General features: G+C 43.7%; 1 protein-coding gene across 1 annotated transcript in view; it reads right to left on the bottom strand.

Moving 5' to 3' along the window:
- Positions 1 to 1,284: 1,284 nt before the first annotated feature.
- Positions 1,285 to 15,762, bottom strand: part of LOC308518374 (protein FAM170A-like) — a 30,825-nt gene continuing 16,347 nt past the window's right edge. Inside the window, exons 2-6 of the mRNA XM_081090085.1 lie at positions 7,707 to 8,023; positions 3,892 to 4,032; positions 2,439 to 3,135; positions 1,987 to 2,045; positions 1,285 to 1,400 (exon numbers count right to left, since the gene is read on the bottom strand). Coding sequence (XP_080946211.1) covers positions 2,039 to 2,045; positions 2,439 to 2,971 — 540 coding nt within the window. The 5' untranslated portion in view covers positions 2,972 to 3,135; positions 3,892 to 4,032; positions 7,707 to 8,023 and the 3' untranslated portion in view covers positions 1,285 to 1,400; positions 1,987 to 2,038. The remainder of the gene's footprint in view (positions 1,401 to 1,986; positions 2,046 to 2,438; positions 3,136 to 3,891; positions 4,033 to 7,706; positions 8,024 to 15,762) is intronic.

Raw genomic sequence — 15,762 nt, 5'->3', positions numbered from 1 at the left:
GTCACAGACAATAGGGGGGTTTGGGCTTGTGCTGGGGGGAGGTGGGAGGAGCAAGCTGGGAGAGGTGAACGGAGGGGAAAGGAGACTTATGTAATACTTGCAACAATAAAGAATTTTTAAAAATAAATTAAATAAATAAACAAATAAAGCCCCATGGAAGATACCCTACACATCCTGAAAAAAAATCCATGAGACTTTGGAATTAGACTTTATTCTGCTTAAACTGGCCAAAATCTCTGAACTTCCAATTATTTCCTTCTAATTCCATCAATCCTTCCAAGGCCTGGCTTTGGCTCCCTATTCAGATTAGGAATACACATTATTCCCTCCTCACCTTTTGGACTGTGGACAGCCTCATGCATCGAAATGTCCTCAGTGCCTCCTAGATGCCTTGAGCTCCAGTGGGTGGTAGAAGTGGTGTGAAGATGAAGTTCAGAGGTGACAGGATCAAAAGCTTGAGAGGCTAGAATGAGAATTTATTTAGAAGTTATAATATTAACGTCAGATGGAAATATTAGAGTTCATTGGCGCAAACTGCTAACGCAGCAATCTCCTCCCCAAATTCCTGATTGTGGTCAGATGGCTTCTTTTTGAACTTTGTAACGAAGTGTCACCATCTCAGGAGGACCCTGTTCCATGGCCACCTTCAAGACTGAGAAATTTCTCCTTTGTCTTGGGATTTCCTTGTGAAGTCACAAATAACAGTCAGTCCTTTGCCCAGGCCAGGCCTAGGGAGGCATGCAAACCGCCTTCCAGTCCTCTGAAGTTCCCCTTCCCAGTGTTTTAAATCAGGACCCATTAGACCTGGTTTCCACAGCTCCTGCTACTTTCCAAATGCTTCATCTGAACTCAGTGTAGCTGTTGTGGTCCCTGTGAAATGTGGTTTCCAGCCTTGGAAAACAGTCACACAGGAGCCTAATCAATCCCAGGAGGCTGGATACTGTTGCTTCTGGAAAAGGACGGTGGCTATCTTTGGTGTTTATGGAAAACCTCATTCACAAACCACTAGAGAGACAGATGTAGATGATAGATGATAGATAGATGATGGTCAGATAAAATGGCTAGATTAATTTAAGTAAAGAATATATCTACTAGGTATAGTGCCAGGTGGATAGTAGATATATCGGGGGGAACACTTTGTAAAGTATATGATTGTCTAATCACTATGCTATAGACCTAAAACTAATACAGAATAATATTGAATTTAAACTGTAATAAAAAATAAAAATTTTAAATATTAAAACAATTTTTTTTAATTTAAAAAATATATCCAGGAAAGTTTTTCGAAACAGCCTTTATTACATATGATGTTTATGTGTTAGATTGAGTACTGGTCCCTTCATCTTCCTTCATACCACTGGCATTCTGTCTGCTACTATCTCCAGGGTCCTATCTTCTCCCTGGAAGTGAGAAAACAAAAGAGGCAGAAGAGGAAAAGACAAGAAGCCATATGGACTCTATTAGTCAATTACCCTCCATTTTGTCTTAAAGCTCAGAGGCCACGCATACCACAATGAGTTTGTTTCCAGATCAACTACAGCAAAATAAAGGTTCTAGAACATTTCCAGATCACTTATTACCGACCTCATTTCCATGTGCTTCTGTCAACACTTTCCACTCTCTCCCAAGGGACTCTGTCCATAGGCCATAGTGAGATCCCAGCTCAAGCCAAAGACTCTCAGCCCTGAAACCTCTGGTCCTGCTGAGCCCCCTGTCATTTCTTCATACCACTCCTGGCCCTGGAGGGGCTGCTGGCGGTATTTCCTCTTAAGTGAGGTCAATCATGGAGACTCTGGGAGAAACCCTGTCAAAATTCTCCACTTTCTCAATAAGTAAATGGAGATCAATTCCCTGGAAGCGCTGAGACAAGTTGGTGCAACTCCAGGGGCACCAGGTAACCCAGTGCAGCCGTGCAGGCCCTTCCCTCAGGTTCCTCTGGGCCTTCATGACGTAGGCTCAGAAGGCTGTGCCAGCCTCAGGCCTTACCTCTCCCAAAAGGAGGCCGCACCGTCTTCCAGGATCTTCTGGCCCAGGAGTCTCAGTTGCTGTGAGGAAACCAACACAGAGGGAGACACTTCTTAGTTAAAGAAGAAAGGTGCTCTGTTAGCCCTTGGAAATCCTCAGAACTTCCTGCAGCAGCTGAAACACTCGCGATAAATTCTCACTTACAGTCAGGACTTAATTAAATGCCTGGGCAAGAAGCAATGGGCTCAGTTTCCCATCACCACCACCCTGACCCCACCCTTCAGCTGTTCCCTGTACTGATATAGCCCCTAACTCTCTCTAATTGAGGCAGAGGCCTGGATTGGAGAGAGGACTGGCTTGGAGAAGGCACAGCTCCCTCAGCAGACCCAGCCCCTGCTCACTTCCTTTCCTTTGGAGAATGAAACATACAACCTGGACATGGGCTCCAGGACCTCCTCAAGCCAAGGTTTTACCCTGTGGGCTGCTCCTCCACATTCTGTTTTTCTTCTTGCTTCTCTTTCTTTTCATTCTTCTTCTCCTCCTCCTCCTCCTTCTCCCGGATGCTCTCTGATTCCACATCGCTTCTCAGCTGAGCCATGGTGAGATGAAAGACGTGACAGCTGAAGCCCTCCCTGATCCCAAACTGCACATGCTCCTTGAGGATCTCCAAGGTGGGGAAGACCCGGCAGCAGGCCATGCACCTGAAGCCAGTCTCCATTGTAACCAGCCAGTCAGGTGTCTTGGCCCTGGGTGTCTCCTCAAATGTGGGCAACCCTGGTGGACTGTCTGGCTCTGCTCGTTCTTCATGCTCTTTCACCTCCCTGCTGGGCTCAGACAGGAGTTTTCTGGTGGACACGTCAGAGGGGGCTGTACCTACCAGCACGTCCTCAGGAAGTTTCACTTCTTCCATCCTTGGCTTCTTTTTTAGTGACTCTGAGGTTTCCTCTGTCTTCCAGGAGATAGCCACACCTTTTTTCACTTGTACTTGCATGTAGTATATTTTCATGTCTCTTTCCTCTTTGTTTATATACTGAGAGACTGCACAGGTCTTATAGGATGAAGGGGACGATAAGGAGACGTGTGGTAAGAGAGGAACAGTCTCCTCTTGCTCCTTAATCTGGGCTAGGGTTGATCTAAACTGGGCACTCTCTTGATGTAATCTCCGGATTCCTGGGAAAGGAAATTAGAAACTTAAGAATATGTGTGGGGCATGCGGAAACTGAGGAACCAAGTATGAATATGCAGGATATAGGAGAAAGGGACTATGATGTGATGTAGTTGTGTGATGAGCTTGGTGTTTGTTGTTTATATTGTGGGGTAGTATATCTGGTGTGATCTGTGGGCTTCTGATTTGTGTGTGTAGGGATATTGGAGGGGTGCCTGTACACAGCGGTGTGGAGTATGGTGGTGAGGGCTGTGATATGTGGGATGTTGTTGGGGTGTGTGCTATGAGAGGGATGTGAGTTTGTGTTATCATTGCTGTGATATTTGTGGAATGTGGGCTGTGATGTAGGAGAATGGCATTGTGGGTCATGTGATTGGGTTTTGTGTGTGTGCTAAGAATGGATATCATGGAGTGTCGTTGTATGTGTGAGGTGTGAGGGCCTGGGCTGAGGAACTCTGTCCTTCTCTGGAAGCAAAGACAAAGCTTACATGTTCCTCTGAAGGTGCTTAATCTGGTACCTCTGTCTATACCTCAAGCCCAGACCTTTCTGGCCCTACTCCATTACTTCCCCACTGTAGTTGCACCAGGGCTCACCCTCTCCTATCGTGAGCTCATATCCAAGATCTCCAAACCGTTCTGCCATCCTCCCTGAGCTCCTTCACAGAGCCCTGATCATCTCCGATTGCCCTAGGTCTCCTCTGAGGTTCATGCTTGGCTCTATGTGCCTCCTGCCATGCACCCAAGGAGGCCCACACTCTTACCACTATGGATGAACTTGAGTGGGGAAGAAACACAGGTGAAGTATTCAGAGGCAGAGGAGATCTCCCCTACCCCTGGGTCACAGTCTTTGGCCACCTCGGTTGATCCAAGCTGAAGGGCATCCTTTTGTGACTTCGAGATTCCTGAGGAAGGTACAAAAGCCTCAGAGATATGTTTGTATATCATTAATCTGTCCAACAAATGTTTACTGAGTGGCTGGCTTTTGTCAGGTGCAGTGAATACACATGGCTTAGACTCTGATTCTCAGTGGTTATTCCAGTATTTAGTTATAATCAACAATTACTTTGTTAGTATCTTGTTAGGATGTAGGCCTGAGTGGTGACTGTGAATATGTCAGAAGTGTGAGAGTGATGTGTATCACCTCAGCCTTTCTGTTGTTGTTAATCCTCACCCAAGGATATTTTTTCCTTTTTATTTATTTATTTATTTATTTTTACAGAGAGTGGAAAGGAAGGAGGGAGGGAGGGAGAGAGAGAAACATTGATGTGAGAGAGAGTTACACTGATTGGTTGCCTCCCACACCTGCCCCAAGTGGACTGGGGATGAACCTGCAAACCAGGTATATGCCCTTGCCTGAAATCAAACCCAAGGGCCAATATTCTAACTATTGTGCACCACTAATCAGGGCTCAGCTAAGCCTTTGGTAAGTGTGGGATTAGTGTGGTGACTAGGGCAGAAATGTCTGTATCTATGTTTATGGAGAGTTTGTGTGTATGGTTTGTGTTCACAACTCAGGAGTGTATGACATGTAACCTGAGTAATATGGTATGGTTTGTATTTTGGTATATATTCACTCATTCATTCATTCATTCATTCATTTGCAATGTTCAATGAGCAATTACTATGTATCAGGCACTATTCCACTATCCTAGGCTTTAATAATGCTGACCATTAGAGCAAGGAAACACACAGACTACTAAACAGAAATGCAAGAAGTATATAATGTGTCAGCTGGTAGTAAGCAAATAAGGGTTTAAGTAAACAAAAATACAGGACACCAGTTAAATTTGAATTTCAGATAAACCATGAATAATTCTTTAGTGTAAATATTCCCATGCAATATTTGGGTCCTAATATTTGGGACATACTCATACTAAAAAATTATTTGTGGGTTATCTAAAATTCAAATTAACTGGACAGTCTGTATTTTATCTGGCAAACCTGATAAGGGTTGGTGAAGCTGTTTCTTGGTGGTTTGTGCAAAATGAGTCTGGTATTACTGTACAATGTGTTGTGTGGGTGGTGTATATGACATGTGACTGGTTCTTACAGAGGTATTTAGAGATAGTTGAAGCTACCTGTGTTTGCATGATAGCTGGATCTAATCTATATACACAACCTCCAGAGTTTGGGGTGGGAAGAGAGGATGATATATACAGGGGTTGTATATGAACATAATATAGGAGTGATGTGTGTATATACCTATATACTCTGTGTGTTCTTTAATAAAAAGTTGTGTGTGTAGGTGTGTAATTTTTTTCTCCATCTGAGTGTACATGTATGTGTGTGAGTGACTGTCCATGGAACACCCTTCACAAGAATTCTGATTCTGAATACACTTTCATGTGTATTGAGTGTCACCAGGTCCAGGCATGATTATAGAAACCTTACCACACAGACTACACATCCGATAAGCTCTCTATCCCATTTTATCCATGGGTTCCACCACACATGCACAAACACAAAAATATCCTGAAGTGTACAGGACAGGGATAATCACTGCCTTCCCCCTCCTATCCCAGCTGCTATCTGAGCATCTGCCTACTGGCCAGGCCTCCATTCCCAGGGCTCAGCCAATGGTCTTCAGGACCCTGGGCCTCATGGAGACTGCTGGGCTCCAATTTGGGACAGAAACCTAGAGCTGGATCTCTGGAGTGGGCTCCATTCTGCCCCACCTTCTACCTGTGACACCCCCCACACACACCTTTCCCAGGACAAGCTTCTAGTTTACATTTAATGCACACAGTCACCACGCGGCCTGGGAAGTACATTCATGGCTCTGAGTGCTCCCTACAGGGCCCTGACATTTCTCACCCTCATCCATTTGATCTTAGTCTCTGGAAGGCCTTTTGCTCCCCTTGATCTCTGGGAAGTTCACCCCTGTGGATTCACTCCCATGGATCAATTGGTAAATTCTTCCTGCTGAAGAAATAAAATCTCCTGCTTTCAACAGGATGCCATCCCTAGACAACAATCTCCTTTCAAACAGGCATTTTACTTCTCCAGATATTTTCAACAAGGCCTTTAACTCATTGAGCTTCACTTTGCTCTTTGGTAAAATGCACAGGACAACTCATGGATCTCTATCAGCAACCTTTACACACCACACCCCCCGGCCCAGTGACCCCGGGGTCAGATCAAGCAAAGAGAACAGAAAGAATGGGGGCACCGAGAAAAGCTTCACCTCTGAGCCTGAACAAGCAGAACCCCAGTGGGCTCTAAGTCCAACAGAGCTCCAGGCTGGAACAGCCCCAGGAGAGTGCTCAGGCCCTCAGACCGGCAGGGTGGACTTTCCATCAGCCAGGGCATCTGGCCTCTCCGTGCTAACTCACCCCAGGGGGACCCTAAAGATGGACATGGCAGCACCGGGTGATACCAGGTCTCTCCCTCCCTACTTCATAGGTGCACGGTGTCCTCAGGCCCTGTCTTCTTAGAGAGGCCTCAGGCTGGCCGCCACCCTTGTGCCCAGCACATACCTCCTCCCTTCTCGTCAGTTTCCTGGGACTCATCATTTTCCAAATGTTTCCTCTTTTGTCGTTGTTTCATACTACCAGCAAGAAGAGCCCCCTAGAAGATGCCTAACATCCAGCTCCTCCTTCTCCCTACAGGTTGGCCCTCCTTGGCTCTCAGGAAGTCCATTGAAAGGATTTAGTACAGATGAAGAGGTGACTCTCTTAAATGGCTGAAGAACTCAGACCCCTCAGAGAACCCGCAGCACTGCCCAGTGCTCTCTACAGCGCAGGGCTATTAAGGTTCAAAGGTTGCCAGGCCCACAGCAGAATTCTCCGACATCTATCATGACATCGGAGCATTCCATGGACCGAGGCCCAACAGTCCCTGTCACTGCACAGACCCCATTGTCAAGACCAATTCTTTTTCCCAATGGAACCTCTCCCATGAATTCAACTCTTGCATTTCCAATTGTGGCAGGATATACTGAGATGTTAATCTGTTCCTGTTTCATTTTTTTTTCTTCCTTATTTCACCCTTCCCCTTCTGCATTCAAATGGGTAGCAGAGGCAGAGCATGGCAAGGCTGGAAGCTGGAACAGCAATCTTTGCTTTGTCCCTAAAGTCCCAGACTCTATAGAAAGATGGGCTGCTTGAGCAGAAACAGAACAGAAGCAGGACTTTTGAAACTAGCTGTTCCCTTCTTACCCTGCTAGTGTTGAAATGTGCTAATTAAGTCAGGGAGAAATGTGTAGGGATCATGGAGGAGAGGCTTCTCAAGTGTGGCTGGGGGGCGGAGGGTGGGGTGGTAGATGTGCCAAAAACTCCAAGAGGGGATGGCTGTATTGTGCACACAAGCAGAATCTTGGCAACCTGTCCCACCCATGGCATGGGGGTCACCTAACCCAAAGGAGGCATGGCCACCAAGTTGATGGGATCGAAACTACAACTGTGGGCTCTAATATAAACGGTGACCATGCTCTCGCCCCCAACCCTCAAGACCAGGGCCTTAAATGATTTCCAAACAGGAATGGGTGGAAATCCAAACAGGACACCTGCAGAATCAAGGCTTAAAATACAAACTAAGTGGAGTTATAAAAAAAAATTTCACATTGTTTCTTGCATACCTCAGCTTGTGGGCTGAAGTTCATACCAGTTATAAGTGGCGACCCATCTGGATCCTCCTGATTCCAGTCTAAAATTAGAGACACTTCATTGCAAGGCAGTGGCCAGGATCCAAAGGGAGGACTGGTGTACAGGAATGAGGTGAACTCCCAGAAGTCACTGCTAACATTACAAATGCCCAGTGGACTAAGGTGGGTCCAAATCTGAAAGGGCACCACAGAATGTCTTAAAGTCTCAGCAGAGGGAGGTGAAGGCAGGGCAAATGCAGCCTCGGGAGGATTCTTGGGTGAGGTTAGCCTTCCGGTTTCTTGCAGAATCCCTAGGAAAGAAGGCAAGGAAGATCTTTAAAAACCTTTTGTGACAGACATTTTCACACACAAAGTAAAGAGAATTCTATAGTGGGAACATGGCTTCATAAACCCGTTGCCCATTTTCAACAATTGTCAATATTCTGTCATTCTCGTTCTGTACACACACAAACACATGCACACACACAGGCACACTTTTAACTTATTGTCCACTGCTTTCATTTTAGGTGGGTGTGTTTTTGTTGTTGTTGTTTTTTGGAGTGGGGAGAGGGTTTGAAGCAAGTCTCAGATGTCACATCATTTCTCCTTAAATATAGCAGTATTTATTTTCAACAGACTAAAAGGTTTTTTTTAACATACAGAAATATTATTGTTATACTACCCAACAAATTTAGCCATAATTCCTTCATAGCACTTAATAACCAAGCCATACTCAATTTCCTCAAACTGTGTTAACATGTCTTTTTTTTTTTTTACCTGGTTCATTGATTTCAAGATCCAAGCAAGGTCCACATGTTGCAATTGGTTGATGTATCTTTTAGTCTAGGACAGTCCCCTCTCCCCCCCCTCCCCACCTCTTCTTTTTTGCCATTTATTTGTTGGAGAAATAAAGTTGTTTATCCTGTAGAATATTCCAGTTTGGAGTTGATTGACTATATTTCTGTGATGTCATTTAAGATATTTCCCCTATTACCTGTACTTTCTTATAAACATGTAATTAGATCTAGAGAATGTATTATATTTACATTCAATTTCTTATTATTTCAATATTACTTTATAAGGGGTGCTATTACCTTCCTATTACATCATAACAAGAAGCACATAAAGTCCCATTTTTAATGGTACTAAGATTGATCAGTGGTTTCAGGTGCTGTCAGCTTGACCCCTTCACCATAATGTTCCCCGTGGCCAGGAGTTCTGCTTCTCATTGTGCTCATTTTGGGTCCAGGTTGACAAAGCTGCCACTACCTGAAAATTTGTCAGTCATCACTGTAGAGAGAAAGAATTCTGGGAAGTCTCACACTGGCATCAAATGCTCTGGCTTAACGTAACAGACGTCACTTCCACCCAAAGTTGTTAACCACAGTCTCATATGTGTCTCCCCATTTTCTAGACTCCATAAGCAAAGTAACATGGACAGTACTAAGGAATAGCACAGAGACCATATAGAAAAATCCTAATGCTCCATTTGAATATAAGATGTGGCAAAACCATCAAGCTATGCATTCATGAAACTAGGGTTAAACGCAGATCTCTCAGATCATAATTCAGAACCTTTCCACCATGCTGTGCTGGGATTTTTACACCAGGACAATATAGTTATAAGACACTTACTTTGTTTTATTTCTTTTTTCATAAATAGGGTCAGGAGAGAAGGTTTGAAAGCCCATAAAACACTTGCCTTAAACCGAAAAGCAACTGCAAAATAATTTCGCTGCCTTTGGAAATGTTTGACCTACTAAAGATTATATGTCTGGGAGGCTTTTATATTCTGAATATAGGAAATACAAAGGAAACATCTTCCTATGACTTCCAGAAACAGGCAGAAAAACTTTTGACTCCCATTTTGTTGCTTCGATTATCTTGTTGACACTCCAGGTCTTTGAGTAATAGTAGTGGCAACAGCCAGCATTGAGCCAAGATAAAAGCATATATAATAGTGTGGCAGCCCCTGCAGAACCACATGCTACACTACAGAAAATGCTTTAGCTCAATCCTATTTGCTCATGGGTCTGTGCAAAGTAATAAATGGTTCTGAAACATTTATTTCAAATCACTTTTGCTCTTGTTACTTTAAAGATAAGTTGGCTGTGAAATATTTGCTCCATGAAGAAAAAGAATTCATATATGGGAAGAGGATTTATGCATTAAGATATGCTTGCTTATTTTGCTTCTGCAGATACAACGCATATCTAATGAATGAGAGGCAATCTTCCACTCTTCTCCTAATTGGTGATAAATGAGTATGTCTTTCCCCACCTTTAATACTTCTTGGTCAGTTATTTTCTTAAAGAATATTATTTCCCCACTTAAATCTTAAATGGCTTCCCAATATGAACAGAGTAAAATGTAAAATATTCAACCAAACATGCGAACCCCTGCAGGGTTGAAAGCCCCTGTTGAGTTTTCCAGGCTATAGCACAACACTCTCCTTCCAATCTCTGCTCAAGCAGGACAAACCGCCCTCCCTCAAACAAAGCACAGGCCCTTCCTTGAGTCATTTCTTTCAAAAGCACAAACTTTTAAACTACAATTTGTTTTTATGTTTAACTAAAATCCCACTTTCACCCTGGCTGAGTCACTCATTTGACTGGGTCATTGTCCCATGCATCAAAAGGCTACGGGTCCAATTCCTGGTCAGGGCACATACCTCGGTTGAGGGTTTGGTCCTTGTTCAGGGCACATGTAGGAGCCGCCAATTGATGTTTCTCACATTGATGTTCCTCTCTCTCTCTCTCTCCCTCTAAAAAAAAATAAACATCCCACTATGAGAAGCCTTTCTAGATATCCCAGTGAGAATGGACTCCACATTTTCATAGCATGCTAGTTGTGCCTCTATGATAACTCTTTTTATATTCTGTGTTCGGCCAGTCTATTAACAAATGTGTCTGATTTCCCCACAACACAGGGTATAAACCTTGAAAGTAGAGGCGATGATTCCTTATCTCTGATTTTTCCACAACTCCTTGCACTTAGCATGAGCTACCCTCCCCCCAAAAAGCTTAAATAAATAAATTTCCAGAGTAGTGGATCTTCTTTCTCCCTAGGCCAGTGGTTCTCAACCTTCTGGCCCTTTAAATACAGTTCCTCATGTTGTGACCCCCAACCATAAAATTATTTTCTTTGCTATTTCATAACTGTAATGTTGCTACTGGTATGAATAGTAATGTAAATATCTGATATGCAGGATGGTCTTAGGCGACCCCTGTGAAAGGGTTGTTCGACCCCCCAAAGGGGTTGCGACCCACAGGTTGAGAACCACTGCCCTAGGCCAAACAATGTCCTGACCAGGTGCCTCGTTCATTCTCCCCATGCCAGCACATAAATGCCAGCTCTACATGAACCCAGACCGGACACCACACCCATGACCTGAACCACAGTGAGAGCCCTGCTCATCCTGAGTCCTGTGTAATCACCCAACCCCCTTCATCTCCATCTGAAATATTTTCCCCACTGCTTAAATTTAACCTTCGAGATTCAGTACCTCGAATGTTTAACCTTCAAGGATTTTTATTAAAATACAACAACCTCATGAGAACTGATACCTTAACTTAAACCATTATCAGCCCGTGTCAGCAAGGACTAATGCAGCGGTTCTCAACCTGTGGGTCGCGACGTCTTTAGCGGTCGAACGACCCTTTCACAGGGGTCGCCTAAGACCATCCTGCATATAAGATATTTACATTACGATTCATAACAGTAGCAACATTACAGTTATGAAGTAGCAATGAAAATAATTTTATGGTTGGGTCACAACATGAGGAACTGTATTTAAAAGGCCAGAAGGTTGAGAACCACTGAACTAATGGAAAACAAGCTGAGAATTGCACCATTTTTAATAGGGTAGGAGATGTAAAGATAGGGCAAAGAAGAAATGGTTTATTTGGTAGAGAGGAAGATGTTGGGGGTGGTGGTGAGAAAGTACCAAAAATAAATACTCAACATCCTTACATATTTGGAACAGACTAGATCTTCCTGAGATGGTGTCCCCATGTGAAGCAATGCATTGAGATCATAAGACATGCATATCCATTGCAAAGCAATAATGTTGACAAGCTGAGTTGAGACTCATGGAGTTCAAATAACTGCATAGTAATCAAACTTTAATTATAAAAGAGCCCGGGGATTGGAGTAAAACCCCAAATGTCAGGACACCTTCCTATCAGGGACTTTGCTGCTATATATAAATTGTAGGCAAGGGAAGCAAGCTCATAAGTAGGCTCAGCTGATTTCCTGGTGTCTAGGAATAACCTGAAATGAGCCACATTTTCCTCTAAACCCATTTGGTAGGGTTTTGAAAATCTCCACAAACCTTTGACAGCAGTTCATAGAAGTAAAAGAGATTAACAGACTCTGACAAAGTTCTAAGAGTCTTTTCCAAAAGATAGGCAGTATATCCCCAACGAGGAGGGGAAGTGCCTGAGAACTCCAGGCTAAAAATGCCTCTTTCTCTATGAATCATATTCCCCTGCTGTTTAAAGAATCACGAGGAAACCTGCTCCCCGGGGTGACAACTGAGGTCACTGGGAATTAGATGTTACTATGAGCCCCTGGTGTCTTCCCCAAGAAAAGTAATGAAATGGTCAAACCCCCACTCCTTTTGCTGGAGTATTTACTGGATGACTCTACAAGAGTTCAGCTATAGGACATGAGCAAAAACCTTCCATCAATTACTTCTAGTCCTTAAAAAGAGGTAAAAGGCCCCAAACAGTTGATAATTGCTACCTGACATGGAGCTGGAACAGTGCAGCTAGTGGATGGGTAATTTTTAAGGCTACTTTTAATTGTGTGTGAAACCCTTTGAATGGTTCTCCCTCTCTTGGGTATCCTGAAATTTCCATCTCATTAAAATGCGGAAAAGAATTCAAGTTCTATCTTCCCTCAGAGAGAAGAGGCAGCCACAGTGTCACAAGCCTAAAGTTAGACTTTGTACATGCAGCCAAGTTAGACTATCTTACTGTTGCAGCCTGACAATACCAGAGACCTAATTTGAGACTTGATAAAATCATTGTCAAATAGCATTTGTAAGAATGCAGTTGCAATGAGATGGTGTGCTAAGTTGAGGATAATGAATTATGCAGTTACAGCTGCAGGCCTCCGGGTGCCTACAGTTTAAGGCAGTGGTCGGCAAACTGCAGCTCACGAGCCACATGCGGCTCACAAGCCACATGCGGCTCTTTGGCCCCTTGAGTGTGGCTCTTCCTAAGCCTTAGGAGTACCCTAATTAAGTTAATAACAATGTACCTACCTATATAGTTTAAGTTTAAAAAATTTGGCTCTCAAAAGAAATTTCAATCGTTGTACTGTTGATATTTGGCTTTGATGACTAATGAGTTTGCCAACCACTGGTCTAAGGCAAGCATGTGGGTATATAGAAAACACAAAATAGAAATGGCAGACAAAATTAAAATGGTCCAAGTTACTGCTCTGCCTTTGTGGATTCTTCCATCCCCTGTCACCCACCCATCCCCCAAAAGCATATCCCAACCCTGGTGACCAAGGTAGAGGTAGAGCCTGAACAGCAGTCAAGCAGCTGCTGAGATGCTCATGGTTGGGAAAGATTTTGATGCTTGTGAAATCCAATCCCCACAGTAGCCTTGAATTTCCTCTCCAATGGCTCTCCCAGGCAGTTACTCGACCCAGGTTCCAATACTTTCAGGGACTGGGGAGCCACCACTTTTTTAAACACATATACACACAACCAAACTCTACATATTTGGGTGAGTATAACAGGAAATTCTTCCTTGTGAGGACAAATCTACTTCCTCAGAACCTTAGGACAACAGAGAATAAATTTACATTCCTCTTCCATAAGACACTCCTTCTAATATTGGTAGACTGTTATTTCAGCCCTGCAAAGCTTTTCTTCAGCTACCCAGCCTTATTCCTCCAAACATCCAGGTTTCGTTTCCCCATTGCCATCCATTCTCTCCTGAATGTGTCCTAGTTGCTTTATATTTGTCTTAATGTACATTCACTGAAACTGAACACAGTATCCCAACTAAGGTCTAGCCAAGGCAAAGTGGAGAGGGGTTCTCCCCCCTCAAAAGTACTTCTGCTAAGACTGGCTTGTTGTCAGCCACATCAAACTAGTAACTCCTGCCCATAGATGCAGCCACTTTGAAGTGGCCAAGTCAAAATTCAAACCCATTATTCATGACCAAGTGAGGATATCCCGCTCTCTTCTACCCCTCACCAAAAGGCCATCCATAAGCCTCACTCCACAAACATAAAAGCTTAAGAAATGGGTGAAGTCTTCTGTTTTGCACATTCCTTTTAAAAAGCTGAAAATTGATTTGCTCACAATTTCTCAAAATACCCCAGGTCAAAATAATCTCAAAACATTATACAATGTGGTGAGCTAATTATATAAACCTTTAAATTCCATGAAGGGATACCTAATAAGTTAAGCCATTAAGCGTAGGGAAGCCCGGCCAATGTGGCTCAGTGGTTGAGCCTTGACCCATGAAGCAGGAGGTCACAGTTTGATTCCTGGTCAGGGCACATAACCAGGTGGGGGGCTCAGTCCCCAGTATATGCCTGGGTTGTGGGCTTGGTCCCCAGTAGGAGGAGTGCAGGAGGTAGCCAATCAATGATTCTCTCTTATTATTGATGTTTCTATCCCTCTCTCCCTCTGAAATCAATACACACACACACACACACACACACACATATATTAGTACATATATATTAAAATGTAGGGGAAAGGGTATAGGGCTAGCATTAGAACCACCTGAGTTTGAAGCTCAGTCACATTAATAAAGAGCTGTTGGCCAGGACATCTTATTCTGAACCTCTTTCCTTCTCTAGAAATGGGGATCATACTCCATCTTGCCATGTCCTTACCTAAAGTGCTTGCCACAAGCCTGGTTGATGGCAGCCGAGCAGTAAATGGTGTGTTTCCCCTCACAGCACAGATTACTGCAGCTTATATCTCATTTCCCTCAGTAGACCACTAGCCCTTAGAGAAAGGGACTGAGACCTGCTTGTCTCTATGTCTCTCATATCCTCGACAGCAAGCATGAGTAGACACACATTCTTCTTGAATATAAATGTGAGCATCTGGCTTCAAATTCAGTCAAACATTATCTAGAAATAACCACATTTCTCTTCTGGCCTCTCAGCTTTGCAAGGGATATTTGAAAATTCCCAGAGGGCATCTAGATTATCTAGTAGAGAGACAATAGACTCTCCTCAGGTCTCAGGCGGTCATGTTCAAATGATGCTCGAAGTCTCATCTATTTGGGAAGCAGGTGGACATTGACATTTCTAATATTTTTTATGTTGACCCAATTTTAAGCTCTATTTCTCTCCTAAAGTAACGGTGTTCTGAGACATAGCTAAAGCAGGAGATGCCAGAGGAAGCTGATGGGGAATAGCAGCATCTGATACCACCAATTTCTGACCTAAAGGAAAGTTTTGCTGGTCTCTGGTGTGTACCCTGAGCAATAAAATTAAGAGAGTTCACGCCCACACTGCCGCCGCCGGGCTGAGGTAATTGTCACTGTTATGGCTTTAGCAATGAGAGTGGGAGAAGATGAGAATTCTGAAAGAGACTGTTTACTGGAAAGCATCCCAAATATCTCATTAATCCGCTTTTCATTTGGCAGACTTTCCTTTCATTAAAAACGCCATGCTCTGCGGTTTGTGACAAAGCAAAACTGCCTCTGAGAAGGCGAAGCAGCCAAGTGGAAAGGACTGGGGCTCTGGAGTGAGTTAGACCTGGGTTAGATTTCCACGGGTGGTGCTGACTTACTCTGTGACTGTGGGCAGCTTTCCTTAGCCTGTTAGAGTCTCAACCTTCTCATCTATAAAGAGAGGATAACTGCCCCGTTGTGGTTTGGAAATAGTTGAGATCAGCCCTAGGACCTTGGGCATGTGTTTGTTTGTATGTTTACACTTTATGGCTCAGATGGTCATCTTCAAAAGGAAGATCGTATAGTACTTGCTTCCCAGAGTTTGTGGTGAGGATTTAAATGAGTGAATTATGTAAACTGATTAGAACAGTGTCTGGCACAGAGGGAGTGCC

This window comes from Myotis nattereri, assembly GCF_964212035.1.
Source record: "Myotis nattereri genome assembly, chromosome: 4".
In the NCBI taxonomy this organism is placed as follows: domain Eukaryota; kingdom Metazoa; phylum Chordata; class Mammalia; order Chiroptera; family Vespertilionidae; genus Myotis; species Myotis nattereri.
The sequence above is the reverse complement of the archived record's forward strand: the minus strand, read 5'-3'. Positions and strand labels throughout refer to the sequence as shown.